Genomic DNA, 20,599 nt, shown 5'->3' with positions numbered 1-20,599 from the left:
CCAGTTACACACAGGGGTCAATATAATCGACTTAATCCATTTGTCTGTCCTTGTTTGTCCCCTCTGTGTGTAGCCCTTAGTGGGTAGTAAAGAAATAGGTATTTCATATGCCGCTACATTCTGAGTTCAAATTCTGCCGAGGTCGACTTTGCCTTTCATCCTTTCGGGGTCGATTAAATAAGTACCAGTTACACACAGGGGTCAATATAATCGACTTAATCCATTTGTCTGTCCTTGTTTGTCCTCTATGTGTTTAGCCCCTTGTGGGTAGTAAAGAAATAAGAAACTGAAAGAAGTTCATCACACACACACACACACACACACATATGTCTATGTATGCATGTCTGTGTTTGTCCCTCCTCCACGACTGCTTGACAACCGGTGGTGGTTTGTTTACATCCCTGTAACTTACTGGTTTGGCAAAAGAAACTGATTGTCTTAGTACCAAGCTAATTAAAAGCAAGTACTGTAGTCAATACATTCGACTAAAAATCCTTTGAGGTCGCAGGAGGCGCAGGAGTGGCTGTGTGGTAAGTAGCTTGTTTACCAACCACATGGTTCCGGGTTCAGTCCCACTGCGTGGCACCTTGGGCAAGTGTCTTCTACTATAGCCTCGGGCTGACCAAAGCCTTGTGAGTGGATTTGGTAGACGGAAACTGAAAGAAGCTCGTCGTATATATGTATATATATGCATGTGTGTGTTTGTATGTCTGTGTTTGTCCCCCTAGCATTGCTTGACAACTGATGCTGGCATGTTTATGTCCCCGTTACTTAGCGGTTCGGCAAAAGAGACCGATAGAATAAGTACTGGGCTTACAAAAGAATAAGTCCCGGTGTCGAGTTGTTCGATTAAAGGTGGTGCTCCAGCATGGCCGCAGTCAAATGACTGAAACAAGTAAAAGAGTAAAAGAGTAAAGAGAGAGAGGTCGTGCCCCAGCATGGCCACAATGAAATGACTGAAACAAATAAAGGATAAAAGATTACCAACCAGTGAGAATTGTATGCCATTGATATCGTATATTTTTGATGTTACAGATCACAAAAGAGACCACTTTCAAAATTAACCTGGGTGAATATGCTTCTGGAGTCTGCCATTATTTCAATATTAATGCTTCGGTTGAAAATGACTTGGATAAGAATGTCTACTATGCTGACTTAACGGCCACCTCTGTCACTTCTTTTCCAATTAGAATAATGCAGCACTATGAAGAAAACCTGTATGAACCGAATGTGACGTCAAGGTTTAAGGTAAGTTTCTCTAAGCGTAATATAGTTTTATGAAGTGCAGTGATGCTTCTGCGGAAGTTTCAGTGCGCACGTACAGAATTGGATTACTTTAACCCTTTCGTTACCATATTTACTTTGAGATGCTCTGTGTTTCTTTCAATTACTTGAAATATAACAAAGAATTTAGTAAAATAACTTAGTAAAATAACTTAGTAAAATAACTTAGTTATCATTCAGCTAGTGTTAGGAACATAAATTGTGACTAAGGTTTGGTGGAAGATTTTAATTCCAACCTTATGAAAACAAGACATTTGTACTACAGAACCAGGTTTGGTATTGAAAGGGTTAAAAATATCATGGGGACTTTAACTTTTTTGTTACCCTATTTCTGTTGAGATGCTCTGTGTTTCTTTCAATTAATTTTGAATATAACAAAGTAAAATAACTTGGTTATCATTCAGCTAGTGTTAGGAACATAAATTGTGACTAAGGTTTGGTGGAAGATTATAATTCAAAACTTATGAAAACAAGATATTTCTACTACAGAGCCAGAGGCGGTTTCAGCTGGATTGGTATCAAAAGGGTTAAAAATATCATGGTGACTTTAACCCTTTTGTTACCATATTTCTGTTGAGATGCTCTGTGTTTCTTTCAATTAATCTTAAATATAACAAAGAATTTAGTAAAATAACTTGGTTATCATTCAGCTAGTGTTAGGAACATAAATTGTGACTCAGATTTTAATTCAAAACTTATGAAAACAAGACATTTGTACTACAGAGCCAGAGGTGGTTTCAGCCAGGTTGGTAACGAAAGGGTTAAAAACTATGGGTATATAGCAGTGGTTTTCAACCAGGGTTCCGCGGAACCTTAGGGTTCTGCCAGATGGGGACAACTATCCATCCATTGTAAATAATGTACATAATTCCTCATCTCAAAAATATAGAATGCCCAGGTGCCTTTCTATAGAAGGGATACATGGCTACCCAACATTGCATAATGTGTCCCCAAAGTCCATCCCCTCCTCACCGTGGTGGGGATGCTGGCAACGGGTAGTGTCAGAGCTATGCCGTTGGGAACTTCGGTTCCTGGTAGGGCTACCCAAGGCAGATTGGTCTGATACTGAGTGGGATTAAGGCCACAACCCGGCAGATGGGGCTCTGGTGAAAATCCTCGGAGTGTCTGTTTCAGCAACTGGCGGCTCCTCGGTCGTTCTGCCCCTGCGTCTGCGGCAAACAGGATGTATCTACATGCGGGATTGTTGGGGACCGCTTGTGAAATCCACATATTCCCACAAAACTTCTTCCACTGCCATGGTTCGAGATGCCTCGAGGGTGGTAGAAGAAGCCGACTCGACCCACCCGGGGTGAATGTCGCCACAAGTACAAGTAAGTAAGCGTAATGTTGGGTGGGAGTAGCTGGAAAGCTCAAAAGAAGACAGAAATTATATTATTTTTATTTCTTTAACAGGTGACGGTGCAACGTGTTGATAGACAGCCTCTGACTGATGAAGACAGAAAGAACCCTTTGAAAATTTCCATTAACATTGAAGGCTTCAATTACAGTAAATCTTCTAAGATCCCTGAAGATGGCATTGTTGAATTTGGATTTACTCCACCAAATCGTGATAGGTTGCCAGTGGAGGTAAAACCTTTTGTTATCTTTTAATGTGTGACTGTCAATGTTAGTGTGTGTGTTGGCTTCTTTAATAAAGTCCAGGTTTCTGAGCCATGTAGTAGAATTGGTTCGACTGTGGCTTTGAAGATTTTAAGTTTGAAGTCTCTACTTAGATTTGACGACCAGATCTTATGCATATCATTTCAGGCGGTTGGATGGAACCTACACTCGCCTCCTTATGAGAGCTCAAAATCTCTCGTGGAAGCGTCATCCATCCAAAGTACAAATATATGGGAAACTACCACCTGTGTCATCTCTTGTGAAAAGTAGAAGAGTCCAGTTTGCTGGACATTGTTGTAGAGCTGAAAACGAGGTAATTTCTGCTCTTCTCCTCTGGAAGCCATCTACTCGCGATTCCAGAGGGCGCACACTCCCCTACCCTGATGTAATCTCTAGGGATACAAGCCTCCAGCAACAGGACCTCTGTGATGCTATGATGGACCATGAAGTCCGGCGTAGCATAGTAAATTCCATTGTCTCAACTACGGTCGAACAATGATGATGAATGACGTATGTGTTGGAATGTATTTGTGTTATTGTGTCTTTAACTTTAATCTTTTACTTGTGAAGGCACATGTAGCCTAGTGGTTAGGGCATTGCGCTCGTGATTACCAGGTCATGAGTTCAATTCCTGGACAAGGTAGCATTTTGTGTTCTTGAACAAAACACTTCACTTCACATTGCTCTGGTGCTGTGTGGGGGATCAGCATATCAAAAGAACAGAGCCAATGTTTCCTCTGCGTATCGTAAAAGGTAACTAAAAGAAGTTGAGGTAGGATTTGCCTTCTGACCTTGTAAAACCTTCACCAGCAACGAATACCCAAAAGGAACCCATGGGTTGGAGGGTTGTTGCCTGAATGATGCAAAGGGATCATCTATATACATATGTACATATGGCAGCGAGCTGGCAGAAACGTTAGCACACCGGGCGAAATGCGTAGCCGTATTTTGTCTGCCGCTACGTTCTGAGTTCAAATTCCGCCGAGGTCGACTTTGCCTTTCATCCTTTCGGGATCGATAAATTAAGTACCAGTTTCGCACTGGGGTCGATATAATCGACTTCATCCGTTTGTCTGTCCTTGTTTGTCCTCTCTGTGTTTAGCCCCTTGTGGGTAGTAAAGAAATATATATATGTATGTACATACATGTGTGTGTGTGTGAGAGAGAGAGAGAGAGAGAGAGAAAGGGTTGAGTTCTATTTCATTATTTACTTTGGGAGATTCCAAACTTAAATTTCTAATAAAGATTCTTGTGAAGACCTGTTGAGGCAAGTGAGGATCAGAATCGAAATCGATCAATGGAAATTGCAGATGTGTTACCAGTGCCGGTGGCATGTAAGAGAACCTTCCGTTTCGTGACCGTTGCCAACACCGCCCCGACTGGCCTCGTGCCGATGGCACGTACAAAGCACCATCCGTTCGTGTCCGTTGCCAGCCTCGCCTGGCCCTCGTGCCGGTGGCACATAAAAAGCACCATCCGTTCGTGGCCGTTTGCCAGCTCTGTCTGGCACCTGTGCGGGTGGCACGTAAAAAGCTCCCAACTATACTCACGGAGTGGTTGGCGTTAGGAAGGGCATCCAGCCGTAGAAACACTGCCAGATTTGACTGGGCCTGATGAAGCCTTCTGGCTTCACAGACCCCAGTAGAACCGTCCAACCCATGCTAGCATGGAAAACGGACGCTAAACGATGATGATGATGATGATGATGATATATTGAATTGGTAGATTACTGTTGTATTTTTCAAAAAAAAAAATGTGAAAATGTTAAAAGTATACGGTGTGTTATGAGTATTTATAGAACATGTATATGTTTGCTTGCGAAGACATGTTGGGGCAAGTGAAATCGAAATCGAAATTGAACCAATCCTATGACTGGCACCCGGTAGATGCCAGGACCCCTGGGCTGGTGGTACGTAAAAAGCACTATCCGACTCGTGGCCGATGCCAGCGCCGCCTCGACTGGCTTCTGTGCAGGTGGCACGTAAAAAGCACCATCCAAATCGTGGCCGTTGCCAGCGCCGCCTCGACTGGCTTCCGCGTCGGTGGCACGTAAAAAGCACCATCCGAATCGTGGCCGTTGCCAGCGCCGCCTCGACTGGCTTCCATGCCGGTGGCACGTAAATTGCACCAATCCGACCGTGGCCATTGCCAGCCTTGCCTGGCACCTGTGCAGGTGGCACGTAAAAAGCACCCACTACACTCAAGGAGTGGTTGGCGTTAGGAAGGGCATCCAGCTGTAGAAACATTGCCAGATAAGACTGGAGCCTGGTGCAGCCTTCTGGCTTCCCAGAACCCCAGTCGAACCGTCCAACCCATGCTAGCATGGAGAACGGACGTTAAACGATGATGATGATGATGATGATGATGTATCCTATAGAAAGAAACTCAAACAATTAAAGATAGAGAAGAGATGTTAAAAGTTTTATAAAATTTTAATCCTTGCATGCGATCGTTTCAAATGGTAATATTAACATGTAAGAAACATGGAAAAAATTTTTAATTGATTTAATTATAATTAAATTAAATTGCATATTACCATTCTCCTCAATGCAAAAGAAGAATACTTCAAAAAGAAAATATCAGAAGAACATTAGGATCTTTTCGGTTTGAACGGTAGTTTTTAACATAATTTCCAGGTAACTAAAAAATTTTAAACTTCGTATTCTGGTAGAATGTGTTTATAAAACATCTTTTTTCTCTTGGCTTTATTGAGAAAATTCTATAGTTTGTAAGATATTTGTTGTTTTTTTTCTTCAATTTCTGCAATTTCAACCAATCAATGACGTCCATTGAGGTAAAAAAAACATTCTGTGCCGTATGAATATGTCCCACATTTAAGAAACAGATTGGGTTTATTTACATTTGTGAAGAAAAAATTATACCCTTCCCCCACCCCTAACCCTAACTCACTCTAACCCTAAAACAGATTGAAATGCAATAGATTGATACTAGGGTCATAATTATGGGTGACAATTTCATATGACACCTCTAGAAAAAACTGCCGTTCAAACCGAAAAGATCCGAATATTATATTGTTACAGAAGACTAGATGGAGTTAGTGTCATATAACATATTAGGATAGTCATAATATGATTATGAAAGATGAAAGACAAAAACATGTTTAGGTAGTGTTGAGTCTAGTTGTGTAAGAACTGTAACTGATCTGGCTAACACATATTCTGAAATATCGTAAATCCTCGAGTATAATCTGCATTTTTCCCCCAAAATTTAAAGGCCAAAATCCCTAGTGCATACTATACACGAGGTTAAAAATGAAAATTATTTTCTAAGCAATGTCCGAATCTCTATTTGCTGTCCGGCAATGTTTATTCAGACGCATTTTGTGATGTCCAGCACAAAAATACCTTAAGCTAAGCCTGAAAGCAATGAAGTCAAAAGAATCATCCATGACTTGCAGTAAGCAACATTTATTAAATGTTATTACTGTTATTTCTTTATTTCCTGCAAACAAAATGCACAAAAAAGCTACACGTTTGCATTATGTTATATATACAATAATAATAAAGGACGTTACTGTATACAGTTTTACAAACCAAGGACGTTATATAGACCTCCTTGACTCAAGTTAGAGAAGGGGTGCGTATTATACGCAAGGTTTAGGTTTTCCAGAGGTACAGCCCCTAAAAATCCCCTTTGTATTATACTCAAGGGCAGACTATACTTGATGATTTACGGTATAAGTAAAAAAGGTTTAAGAAACATTCTCTCTATATGAAGATAAATAATATAGTGTATGTGTATATATATATATATAAATATATTATATATATTGGGTTATCTGGAAAGTTCGTGCTGATTTTTAAAGGAAAGAAAAAGGTCAATAAATACTTGCCATTACATTTTTAATCAACCAAATATGAACCATTTTGTTGCACAATGCATCTCCATTTTTCCTTTAACTTGAAAATACCCTCTTCCCAGAACTGAGGTGGTTTCATGGCAAAGAATTCATCAAGGTATCTTTTTACGTCATCCAAGGAATTGAAATTTTTACCATTAAGACTATTCTGCAGAGACCTGAATAAGTGGAAATCCGAAGGAGCAATATTTGGTGAATATGGAGGGTGGGGTAACACATCCCCGCCGAGCTGCAGCAATTTTTGTCTGGTTCCCAAAGCATCAAGTGCCGAAAAGGAACTTTCTTATCTTCCATTTTAAAGGGTTACAGAATTAACACAGGTTATAGGAACATAAACCTTCTTCCACGAAAAGATAGCTTAAACTGTGCTCTAAATGGAGGTGTAGTCAAATCCTATTTTATGGATTCAAACATGTTCTAAAATAAGTCAAAAGCTAAGCTACTATAAATCGGCGTAAACTTTTCGGACAACCCAATCTCTATATATAAATGGCAGTTTGTCTGTCTGCGTGTCTGTTAGGTTGTACCCTCACCCTGACCACGGCTTTCAACCGATTCTGATGAAACTTGACACACACATAGCCCAATGTCATAATTCAAAACTAACGCAGCGAAAATTTTGAAAAGTTCCCCAGTTCTGAAAAAAATCGATAAATTCGACGTGGGGTCGAGAATCAGAAACACAAACCAGACTGTCTAGGGGACGCAACTCGACCTTTTTAACTCTCCAAAAAAAAATTTGCCCATCATTTTTTTTGCTATTTTTTGGCTATAACTCTCTAAAAATGCTTTATAGTTATTTCCCTTACAAACCCGAGCAACGCCGGGCGATACTGCTAGTATAATATATATGTTGAACCCAATTATATAGATGGTACTTTCTGGTCCTCTCTTTTCAGGTTGTCTATGACGGTGTAGATCAGTCAAAGAAGTTTCAGGTAAAACAGGAGGTTATATTAGTACATGTAACAGCATATGGATCAATGTCCCTGATCAGAAAAGATGATGAGGTAAGAAGAAAGAACTGTCATTTCCCTCCTGAAGAATCTTTTGTCTGTCTTTTACGCCATGCTGGGGCACTGCCTTGAAAGTCTTTAGTTAACCCTTTCATTACTGTATTTATTTTGAGATTCTCTGATTTTCTCTCAATTATTTTAAATATAATAAAGAATTTAGTAAAATAACTTAGTTATCATTAAGTTAGTGTTAGTAACATTAATTGTGACTAAGGTTTTAATTCAAAACTTATGAAAACAAGACATTTGTACTACAGAGCTAGGGCCTGGTACTTACTCTATCGGGTTTAATTCCTGAACACAACACAACCACTAAGACAGATGGACAGACAGACACACACACGCACACACACACATGTTCTTCACTTTCCATCTTCCACATGCAGCCACATGGCTTCAGTCAGCCCAACTCTATAGTAGGGGATACTTGCCCAAAGCGCCACATGTGGGATTTGGAAGCAAGCTTCTTACTGCACAGCCTCACCTATTTCTTTATTGCCCACAAGGGGCTAAACACAGAGAGGACAAACAAGGACAGACATAGGTATTCAGTCGATTACATCGACCCCAGTGCGTAACTGGTACTTAATTAATCGACCCCGAACGGATGAAAGGCAAAGTCGACCTCGGCGGAATTTGAACTCACAACGTAACGACAGACGAAATACCTATTTCTTTACTACCCACAAGGGGCTAAACACAGAGGGGACAAACAAGGACAGACATAGGTATTCAGTCGATTACGTCGACCCCAGTGCGTAACTGGTACTTAATTTATCGACCCCCGAAAGGATGAAAGGCAAAGTCGACCTCGGCGGAATTTGAACTCACAACGTAACGACAGACGAAATACCTATTTCTTTACTACCCACAAGGGGCTAAACACAGAGGGGACAAACAAGGACAGACATAGGTATTCAGTCGATTACGTCGACCCCAGTGCGTAACTGGTACTTAATTTATCGACCCCCGAAAGGATGAAAGGCAAAGTCGACCTCTGCGGAATTTGAACTGACAACGTAACGGCAGACGAAATACCACTAAGCATTTCGCCCGGCGTGCTAACGATTCTGCCAGCTCGCCGCCTTTAGCACAGCCTCACCTTTGACTTATACCTCACAGTCATGTTTGTGTATGTGCCTTTCTGCCCTCATTTGTGCTCCACCCCTCACTGCTAAACAGCTTCTGTTGGTTACTTTATGTACCCATAACTTAGGTGGACATAATCGAAGTGAGAACCAGACTTAAAAGATTAGTACTGGAGTTCATTTATTTGACTAAAGTCCTTGGAGGCAGTGCACTTGTTTGACTGATAGAGTCCTTGTTTGACTGACAAAAGTCCTTGTTTGACTGATAAAAGTCCTTGTTTGACTGATAAAAGTCCTTGTTTGACTGATAAAATTCCATGTTTGACTGATAAATTCCATGTTCGACTGATAAAAGTCCTTGTTTGACTGATAAAAGTCCTTGTTTGACTGATAAAAGTCCTTGTTTGACAGATAAAAGTCCTTGTTTGACAGATAAAAGTCCTTGTTTGACAGATAAAAGTCCTTGTTTGACAGATAAAAGTCCTTGTTTGACTGTTAAAAGTCCTTGTTTGACAGATAAAAGTTCTTGTTTGACTGATTAAAGTCCTTGTTTGACTGATAAATTCCATGTTCGACTGATAAAAGTCCTTGCTTGACTGATAAAAGTCTTGTTTGACAGATAAAAGTCCTTGTTTGACTGATAAAAGTCCTTGTTTGATAAAAGTCCTTGTTTGACTGTTAAAAGTCCTTGTTTGACTGATAAAAGTCCTTGTTTGACAGATAAAAGTCCTTGTTTGACTGTTAAAAGTCCTTGTTTGACTGATAAAAGTCCTTGTTTGACTGATAAAGTCGTTTGACTGATAACAGTCCTTGTTTGACTCATAAAAAACCAACCTCTACCAACTACTCTGCCTATATATCTGTGCACACCTGTAAATGCCATATTTGCTATAAGGTTTACAAATCTAACAGAGGGCCTCAAAATATATTTTTTAAGATCCACAAAGATGAGAGCAACTGTAGCTCTTGTTGGTCTAAAGCAGATCTGTAATTTATGAGGGTGTCTTTTCAATACATTGCCTAGTTCAAAAAGCCACATCAGACGCCATCATAGATCTAAGGTGTAAGTGGAAGAAGTGACCAGACACTGCATACGGTGTAGACAACTATCATATCATACGTAGATCTGAATATGTATATCAATAAATTGCTGTGCTTACTTTGGATCATAGGGTGACCTGCTGTGCACGAGGAGACCTATTCTTTTTTCTTTTTCTTTTTTTTACTTGTTTCAGTCATTTGACTGCGGCCATGCTGGAGCACCGCCTTTTAGTCGAGCAAATGTCTTTTGCCAAACTGCTAAGTTACAGGGACGTAAACACACCAGCATCGGTTGTCAAGCAATGTTGGGGGATAAACACAGACACACAAACACACATACATATATACGACAGGCTTCTTTCAGTTTCCGTCTACCAAATCCTCTCACAAGGCATTGGTCGGCCCGGGGCTATAGCAGAAGACATTTGCCCAAGAAGCCATGCAGTGGGACTGAACCCGGAACCATGTGGTTGGTTAGCAAGCTACTTACCACACAGCCACTTGAGTCAAGTATATCAACAATGCTAGGGGGACAAACACAGACACACAAACATATACACACAGATACATATATATATATATATACATATATACGACAGGCTTCTTTCAGTTTCCGTTTACCAAATCCACTCACAAGGCTTTGGTCAGCCCGAGGCTATAGTAGAAGGCACTTGCCCAAGGTGCCACGCAGTGGGACTGAACCCGGAACCATGTGGTTGGTTAGCAAGCTACTTACCACACAGCCACTTGAGTCAAGTATATCAACATCAAAATAAAAATCAAATGGAAATTGTAGTTGTGATCCCTGTGCTGGTGGCACGTAAAAGGCATCATCTGAACGTGGCTGATGCCAGTGCCGCCTTGACTGGCTTCTGTGCCGGTGGCATGTAAAAAGCACCAACCGATCGTAGCCGCTGCCAGCCTCCCCTGGCACCTGTGCCGGTTCCACTTAAAAAGCACCAACCGATCGTGGCCGCTGCCAGCCTCACCTGTGCCGGAGCCACATAAAATGCACCAACCAATCATGGCCGCTGCCAGCCTCCCCTGGCACCTGTGCCGGTGCCACGTAAAAAGCACCAACCGATCGTGGCCGCTGCCAGCCTCCCCTGGCACCTGTGCCGGTGGCATGTAAAAAGCACCATCCGTTCGTGTCCGTTGCCAGCTTCCCCTGGCACCTGTGTCGGTGCCACTTAAAAAACACCAACCGATTGTGGCGGGTGCCAGCCTCCCCTGGCACCTGTGCTGGTGCCACATAAAAAGCACCAACCGATCGTGGCGGCTGCCAGCTTCCCCTGGCACCTGTGCCAGTGCCACGTATAAAGCACCCACTACACTCACGGAGTGGTTGGCATTAGGAAGGGCATCCAGCTGTAGAAACACTGCCAGATCAGACTTGAGCCTGACGCAGCCTTCTGGCTTCCCAGACCCCGATCGAACCGTCCAACCCACGCTAGCACGGAAAACGGACGTTAAACGATGATGATGATAATGATGATGATGTTTCAGAACTCCAGTACTTTTTGTCTCATAGTTTTATTCATCAATCTTTCTTTACAGACCACGAAACCTGAGTTCTTGGTGGTTTTTCCTGCGCCAGTAACCGACTATTTCTACACTGTAAGTATCTCTTTTACTCTTTTTTTGTTTTTGTTTACTCTTTACTCTTTTACTTGTTTCAGTCATTTGACTGCGGCCATGCTGGAGCACCGCCTTTAGTCGAGCAAATCGACCCCGAGACTTATTTTTTGTAAGCCCAGTACTTATTATATCGGTCTCTTTTCCCGAACCGCTAAGTGACGGGGACGTAAACACACACCAGCATCGGTTGTCAAGCAATGCTAGGGGGACAAACACAGACACATACATTATATATATATATATATTATATATATATATATATATATATATATATATATATATATACGACAGGCTTCTTTCAGTTTCCGTCTACCAAATCCACTCACAAGGCATTGGTTGGCCCGGGGCTATAGAAGAAGACACTTTCCCAAGATGCCACGCAGTGGGATTGAACCCAGAACCATGTGGTTGGTAAGCAAGCTACTTACCACACAGCCATGTTCTTAATCTTTATTGATTTAGTCATGGATTGGCTCTGATTCACAAGACTTATGATTAATGACGACCCAGTCATAGCCCTCCTGTCTTTTTTTCAAACTTTAATATGTTCCTGTTCTTGCTCAGCCCTAGGTCAGTTCTGATCCACTAGACCTATGATCAAAACCCTTCCACCCATGACCATCTGATGATTTTTTTTCTCTGCCACGATATATCTAGGACTAAGTATCAGTGCTGGTTGTTCATTGCCTTTCCCATATAAAATAGCTATAAACAACTCTCTCCCTCTTTTTCCCTCTCTCTCCCTCCCTTTTCTCTTTTAACCCCTTCTTTGTCTCCCCCTCTCTCCCACCTATCTCTCCACATCCCAATCTCCACTCTCTTTCTTATAACTTTGTGTATTTTGAGAGTCACTCTGAAACAGAATATATATAATATATATATATATATATATATATATATATATATATATACTCTTTTACTCTTTTACTTGTTTCAGTCATTTGACTGCGGCAATGCTGGAGCACCGCCTTTAATCGAGCAACTCGACCCCGGGACTTATTCTTTTGTAAGCCCAGTACTTATTCTATCGGTATCTTTTGCCGAACCGCTAAGTAACGGGGACATAAACACACCAGCATCGGTTGTCAAGCAATGCTAGGGGGACAAACACACACACGTATAACATATATATATATATATATATATATATATATATATATATATATATATATATATATACATACATATATATGACGGGCTTCTTTCAGTTTCCGTCTACCAAATCCACTCACAAGGCTTTGGTCGGCCAGAGGCTATAGTAGAAGACACTTGCCCAAGGTGCCACGCAGTGGGACTGAACCCGGAACCATGTGGTTGGTAAGCAAGCTACTTACCACACACACATTGATGTATAATGGACTCTACTGTTGAAGACAACATATGAGCATTCAGCTTTTTGCTGAACAGCTTGCATGATTAATGATCAAAAGATCTGTGCTGTACAGAAGCTCGTTTCCTCCATCAAATTGAAGTTACCTGAACAGGTACACTGTGTGCCATGAGTCAGGTGTTGAATTGATCGCAGAGCAACATGTGATAGTGTTTTGCTCAAGAATGCAATGCTTCCTGTTCTTGGAATTGAAACCATGATCTCCTGATCTGGAATGCAACAACCTAACCACTTGGCCATGTGTTCTCACTATATATATGTGTGTGCATGTGTGTGTGTGCATGTGTGTGTGCATGTGTGTGTGTGCATGTGTGTGTGCATGCTTATGTTTGTCCCCAACGATTGCTTGACAACTGGTGTTTTTTTTTTTTTGGTTTATGTGCCCCTAACTTAGTGGTTTGGCAAAATAGACTGACAGAATAGGTATCAGACTTGAAAGAAAAATAAATACTGAGATTAATATGTACTGAACACTTCAAACATGGAGGCACGTGGCTTAGTGGTTAGGGTGTCAGCATCATGATCGTAAGATTGTGGTTTCGATTCCCAGACCGGGTGACACGTTGTGTTCTTGAGCAAAACTCTTCATTTCATGTTGCTCCAGTTCACTCAGCTGGCAAAAATGAGTAACGCTGGGGAACACATATGCCATCAAAACCGGGAAACCGGGCCCATGAGCCTGGCTAGGCTTTAAAAGGGCGCATTTATTATTTTTTTAAAACTCTTCAAACCAGTGCCGCATTATGGTTGTACATTCCAGTGACTGAAACAAGTAAAGGATAAAAGATGTGTTTGTGTGTGTGTCTGCACTCTCAACAATACACCCTTAAATATGGTTTCTGATTACAAATATCTTGGGCTTTGAAATAAAACCAAGAAGTTGTTCCAGACACCCAGCTAAATACTTGACAGACACTGACTTTGCTGGCGACATCGCTCTTATCAGTGATTCTCTCTCCAATGCCCAGTCTCTTTTACAATCTCTCGAACAAGCCTCAAATTGTGTAGGTCTTTACCTCAATGAGGCCAAGACTGAATATATAAACAAGTGCCTGTCTAACAGTGATTGCATCGTCCATATCTCAACAATGCGCCCTTAAATATGGTTTCTGATTACAAATATCTTGGGTCATACATATCATCATCTGGAAAAGATTTTCTAACTAGAAAGGGTATGGCCTGGTCAGCCTGTAATGATATGCATAAGATCTGGTCATCAAATCTAAGTAGAGACTTCAAACTTGAAATCTTCAAAGCCACAGTCGAACCAATTCTACTATATGGCTCAGAAACCTGGACGTTATCAAAGAAGCTTGAGAGGCGGTTGGATGGAACCTACACTCGCCTCCTTATGAGAGCTCAAAATCTCTCATGGAAGCGTCATCCAACCAAAATGCAAATATATGGGAAACTACAACCTGTGTCATCTCTTGTGAAAAGTAGAAGAGTCCAGTTTGCTGGACATTGTTGTAGATCTGAAAACGAGGCAATTTCTACTCTTCTCCTCTGGAAGCCATCTACTCGCAATACCAGAGGGCACACACTCTCCTACCCTGATGTAATCTCCAGGGATACAGGCATCCAGCAACAGGACCTCTGTAATGCTATGATGAACCGTGAAGTCCGGCGTAGCATAGTAAATTCCATTGTCTCGACCACGGTCGAACAATGATGATGAATGACGTATGTGTTGGAATGTATTTGTGTAATTGTGTCTTTAACTTTAATCTTTTACTTGTGAAGGCACATGTAGCCTAGTGGTTAGGGCATTGCGCTCGTGATTGCCAGGTCATGAGTTCAATTCCTGGACAAGGCAGCATTTTGTGTTCTTGAACAAAACACTTCACTTCACATTGCTCTGGTGCTGTGTGGGGGATCAGCATGTCAAAAGAACAGAGCCAATGTTTCCTCTGCGTATCGTAAAAGGTAACTGAAAGAAGTTGAGGTAGGATTTGCCTTCCGACCTTGTAAAACCTTCACCAGCAACGAATACCCAAAAGAAACCCATGGGTTGGAGGGTTGTTGCCTGGATGATGCAAAGGGTTCATCTATATATGTATGTACATACATGTGTGTGTAAGAGAGAGAGAGGGAGAGAATGATGATGATATGTGTTTGCATGTGTGTGTAATAACTACTAAAATTCCTGTACTCTGTATGTATTTCTTTTACAGGTTGTGAGCCGTTCCAAAGTCTTCATCTCGAAACATGTCCAACAAGATGCTGCAAAATTTGCTACAATTTCATTTGATACCAATGGAATGTTTTTAAAAGCCGACTTAGTGGTTGGTTACAATGAGAAATATGGAGAACTTCTTAGTGCATCAGCTAGTGTTGATGTGAAAAGACCTACAAATGTATCAGTAAGTTGGTGTACCTTATTTTCTGTATACATGCATGGGCACAGGTGTAGCTTTGTGCTAAGACATCTACTTCCCAACCACATAGTTCTGGATGTAGTTCTCTTGAATGGAACCTCGGACAAACGTCTTCTACCTTGAGAATGGATTTGATTGGCAGACAGACCTGCAACAAGCCTCTTGCTTGTGTGTGTGTGTGTGTGCGTGTGTGATATGAGCTGTTATTCATTTCCAAGCTTCCATATTAACCTTTTTGTTACTAACCCGGCCAAAACCACCTCTGGCTCTGAGTACAAATGTCTTGTTTTTATAAGTTTTGAATTAAAATCTTCCACCAAACCTTAGTCACAATTTACGTTCTTAACACTAGCTTAATGATAACTAAGTTATTTTACTAAATTCTTTATCATATTTAAAGTAATTGAAAGAAACACAGAGCATCTCAACAGAAATATAGTAACAAAAGGGTTAAGTATATCTGGGCATGGGAAACTATTACCTTTTGTGGGGGAACAGGTGAAGGTTGGTGGCAGGATATGCATCTGTCCATAGAAAATTTGCTTCAAATAAATTCTGTCAAACCCATGCAAGCATAGAGAGGTAATGATATTACAATGATGTATACATATTCCTGGGCCTGTTTCAGTGTACCCAAACCTGCTTCGATACCCTGGTACACACATCCTTTATGATTTACTCTACGCTTTCCACAAGAATTTACAGGCTTTTTTTGCTCATTATACCAGCACTGGACGGAGATTGCAATATATGTTTCAAATCAACCCCTATACTTAAGGCCCAAACATCTCCCATGTTTATCTATGCAAAAGATGATGCAATATGGCTGTTATTTCTTTTTCTAACCCTTTTCATATTGTAGCGTTTAGTGATTTTATTTGTGCCAGGCTCCAAGCTTGTATTTGTAATGGATCTGCTACTTCTCCACAGTGAGAGGTCACAGCTCTGGAACTATGGACATGTAGTTAGAATGTCACAGGAAAGAACTGCAAGATGAATTCTTCAAACTGAGCCAACTGGCAGATGTAGGGGTAGACCAAGAATGAGCCTGCTCTATAATATCCATAGTCTTGGTTGATCATGTTTGGAAATCCAGCAGAAAAGTGTAATAATGGTTGCATCTGCAGGACCCTATAGAGGAGTTGTTTGAAGTCCCTAATCCAATTACATGCAGGAGACCTTGGTAGACCAAGTCGAAATGGTTACATAATATCCATAGTCTTGGTTGATCATGTTTGGTAATCCAGCAGAAAAGTGTAGTAATGGTTGCATCTGATAGGACCCTATAGAGTAGCCTGAGGTCTCTACCCACATGACACTCCCAGGAATAATGGGTGTCAAAAATGGATGTTTCAGCCCTTTCCACTGTGACACCACCTTTGCCCAGGGCCACCCACGAATGTAAGTAACAAATCTCCCACACAACGACACGAGTCAGTTGTTGCAACTCTTGGCCAGATGTTTCTGCCATCTGCAATGCTAATTCTTATTGCACCACTGGTCCTCTCTCTTGAGATGGATGCAATGGCTTCCTTTTTCAGCAGCTTCCTAAAATTTTTTTAGCAACATCTTTTGTCTTCTTTGCAGTAAGTCCAAGACTCCTGAGTATCCAACAAATCCTTTAATGCTCATCTCAACAGAAATGCACGTTGCCTACCATTCATTGATTTCCGACTGTTCTACCAACTCACTCTATTTTCTGTCTTTACTGATTGATTTATTACTGCACGTAAAAAGCACCATCCGATCGTGGCCATTGCCAGCCTCACCTGGCCCCCGTACTGGTGGCACGTAAAAAGCACAATCCGATCGTGACCGTTTGCCAGCCTCGCCTGGCCCCCGTGCCAGTGGTACGTAAAAAGCACCATCCGATCGTGGCCGTTTGCCAGCCTCGTCTGGCACCTGTGCTGGTGGCACGTAAAAAGCACCCACTACACTCATGGAGTGGTTGGCGTTAGGAAGGGCATCCAGCTGTAGAAACACTGCCAGATCAGACTGGGCCTGGTGCAGCCTTCTGGCTTCCCAGACCCCAGTTGAACCGTCCAACCCATGCTAGCATGGAAAGCGGATGCTAAACGATGATGATGATGATGATTCATCAGACACTTAACCGGTTAACTGGTTAAATAGTTAAAACCAATTGACGAAGGACAAAGAAGTGAAAGAGAACAAGATTGTGTGTATTTATTATTGGCATAACTCTTTTACATGTTTCAGTCATTTGACTGCGGCCATGCTGGAGCACCGCCTTTGGTCGAGCAACTCGACCCCGAGTAGTTATTCTATCAGTCTCTTTTGCCGAACGACTAAGTGACGGGGACGTAAACACACCAGCATCGGTTGTCAAGCAATGCTAGGGGTACAAACACAGACACACAAACACATACACACATATATATATATATACATATATACGACAGGCTTCTTTCAGTTTCCGTCTACCATATCCACTCACAAGGCATTGGTCGGCCCGGGGCTATAGCAGAAGACACTTGCCCAAGATGCCACACAGTGGGACTGAACCCGGAACCATGTGGTTGGTTAGCAAGCTACTTACCACACAGCCACTCCTGTGCCTATGCCACTCCTGCGCCTATAAGCGTCCCATGATGCAACAAAATCTGTTTCACTACAGGAGTTCACATCAAGTTTCTTGTATATCAACATGAAAAACTCATTGTCTTTGTTTCAATTATATTTCAGCTAAATGCTAAATTTAAAGAATCCCCTGTGGAACCAGGCAAGGAAGCAGAATTGATAATCCAGAGCAGCCCTAATACAATGGCCTTTGTCGCTGCTGTTGACAAGAGTGTCTTTTTACTCTCTAAGAAAACCGATTCGATCTCTGAAATAGTAAGTTGTCTTTAAAAACTTTCTGATGCCAAATCTATGACACGACTATTCTGTCTTAGAGTGTCTTTTGTAAATTATAACTGTAAATTGTAATTCAAAGTAATATTCTAAACATCATTTTAATATACCAATGTATATTCATCTTTACAATTACTACCAGAAACATTGGCTCAGGGGTGTTTTCTTCTGACACATATATATTACCCAATGTGACCCTTGCTAATGTAAGATGCTTGTGTATAAATATATACATATACAACCCCACCACCCATATATATATAAGAGGAAAAAAATCTATCAGAAAAGAACTCTATCTCTCTTTAAAAAAATTATCTTTTGATAAGCATAACAAATGTGCAACCGGAAAAAGAACTTTCACCTAATTAAATTACTTAAATTACTTAAATTTTGTCAGCATTTTCTCATTTCCTTTTTTATATATCACAACTCGTGTTCCACATCTCCTTTTTTAAATATATATATATATATATATATATATATATTATATATATAATATAAGACCAGTGCTTTTCAAACTTTTTGCTGGAGCGGAACCCCAAGGAAACATTCCACTGGCTCGAGGAACCCCTGTGCAATAATTTAATAGTCTTATGGACACATATCTGCTCAGGAGACTTAAAAATTACTGCCGATTTTAGCAGTTTTGTAACTTCTTGTGGAACCCCTGGACTGTACTGGCGGAACCCTAAGGTTCCATGGAACCCTGGTTGAAAACCACTGATATAGACAGTTGAAACATTCCTGTCACAACCTGGGACCTTGAAGACTGCTTAAATGCAAGAAAGTATACTAGTCCCTTAATATTTTATATTCAATATTTCATCTATTCAATAAGACAATCAATATTTCATTTCATTTTACTATAGATATATTATTTATACTATATATTCTATATTCTACATTAATATTATAAAGAATATAAGTAAAACATAAAAAACAGACAGAGTTGGAATTCCTTTGAATAATTATATATATATATATATATATATATATAGAAGTGTATTCCATTAAGACTGTAAAACCCAGTGTCTCTTACACCCTCCACAACACTATTCTCAAAAAGTCTTCATGTGAACGTGACCTGGGTGTTATTGTCGACAACAATTTGCGTTGGACAAAACACATCGCTAAAATTGCCAAGAAGGCTGAGGATGTCTTGGCATCACTCACCAAGTCCTTTGTGAGCCACTCTCCGGCTATCTATCTGTGGCTTTATATAGCTATGGTAAGACATCGCCTGGAATTTGCATCACCGGTCTGGAACCCCTATCTTGCCCAGACTATTAATTGTCTGGAAGCCATTCAGCAATGTGCAACCAAAAGAATACCCTCCATCAGGCATTTGCCATATTCTGAGGGCCTTACTCCCCTGGGCATGGACACATTGAAACTCCGACATCTGGCAGCTGACTTGGCAGACACCCATAAAATTGTTAACCATCTTACAAACAATAACTCTGAGCATCTTTTCAAACTCCACCTATCTAACACCCGTGGACATGTTTACAAAGTCAGAAAACAGCAGAGCTCCCATGACTTTAGGAAACATTTTTTCATGCTGAGAGTTGCTGAAGCATGGAAGAAACTGCCAGCATCAGTTGTTAGTTGTCGGAGCACTGCATCCTTCAAAACTTCCATGCTTCCTGAGATTCGCCAACACTACACTTGATTTTCTCCCCTCCATACACACAAGCATGTATCTGACTCATACACTGTTCGCTTTCCAGACATTTGTACATTACTGCATACACCTTATATGCACTTTCTGACAAGTTGTGGTGCACCTGAGCACTGTATACAATAATTTCATTATTATTATTATAAATAAAGAGGGATATATAGATGTTGGATCTACTAACAGTTTTTTTAAAATACTTAATAGCATTCTGTTTATCATTTATGCAGTCATCAAAATTGTTATAATATCTTGTTGTTGAGATAGGCTCTCTTTCTTCCCTGATGAGAAGATTACATTATTTTACACCGTTTATTCCTTTGGAATAAAACCAATGTTGTCTACGAAACATATGTCGAAAGTAAAAGAATTTGAATAACACCTGCTTTCAACTCCATTTATTTACTTATACTACACAAATTACTGCACATTAACCTGGAGTTTCTACCTTTGAATAGATCGCTACTTATTATTTCTTTGCCCCTTCTCTTCCTAGGGTCTGCCTTTGACATTATATTTATATATATATATATATATATATATATAGGGAGATGTACTCGCATAGCAAGTGATTTGATCTGAGATCGTGTCTGAAACGAAAACAATTGCAGCGTGGAAGGTGTTTGAAAGCCATTTAAGAAACACACAAAAGCCGTTCGATTCACTTCAACATTTAGTTAATTTGTCAAACTATTTTCGTTGCTAAATCCGCGAC

General features: G+C 40.7%; 1 protein-coding gene across 1 annotated transcript in view; it reads left to right on the top strand.

Moving 5' to 3' along the window:
• The window catches only part of LOC115230486 (CD109 antigen), a 48,777-nt gene extending 30,560 nt beyond the window's left edge, over positions 1-18,217 (top strand). Inside the window, exons 11-16 of the mRNA XM_029800651.2 lie at positions 1,036-1,248; positions 2,698-2,871; positions 7,684-7,794; positions 11,487-11,546; positions 15,132-15,320; positions 18,039-18,217. Coding sequence (XP_029656511.2) covers positions 1,036-1,248; positions 2,698-2,871; positions 7,684-7,794; positions 11,487-11,546; positions 15,132-15,320; positions 18,039-18,203 — 912 coding nt within the window. The 3' untranslated portion in view covers positions 18,204-18,217. The remainder of the gene's footprint in view (positions 1-1,035; positions 1,249-2,697; positions 2,872-7,683; positions 7,795-11,486; positions 11,547-15,131; positions 15,321-18,038) is intronic.
• The last annotated feature ends 2,382 nt before the right edge of the window (positions 18,218-20,599 follow it).

Source organism: Octopus sinensis, unplaced genomic scaffold (genome assembly GCF_006345805.1).
Source record: "Octopus sinensis unplaced genomic scaffold, ASM634580v1 Contig15624, whole genome shotgun sequence".
Taxonomy (NCBI): Eukaryota; Metazoa; Mollusca; class Cephalopoda; order Octopoda; family Octopodidae; genus Octopus; species Octopus sinensis.
The sequence above is the reverse complement of the archived record's forward strand: the minus strand, read 5'-3'. Positions and strand labels throughout refer to the sequence as shown.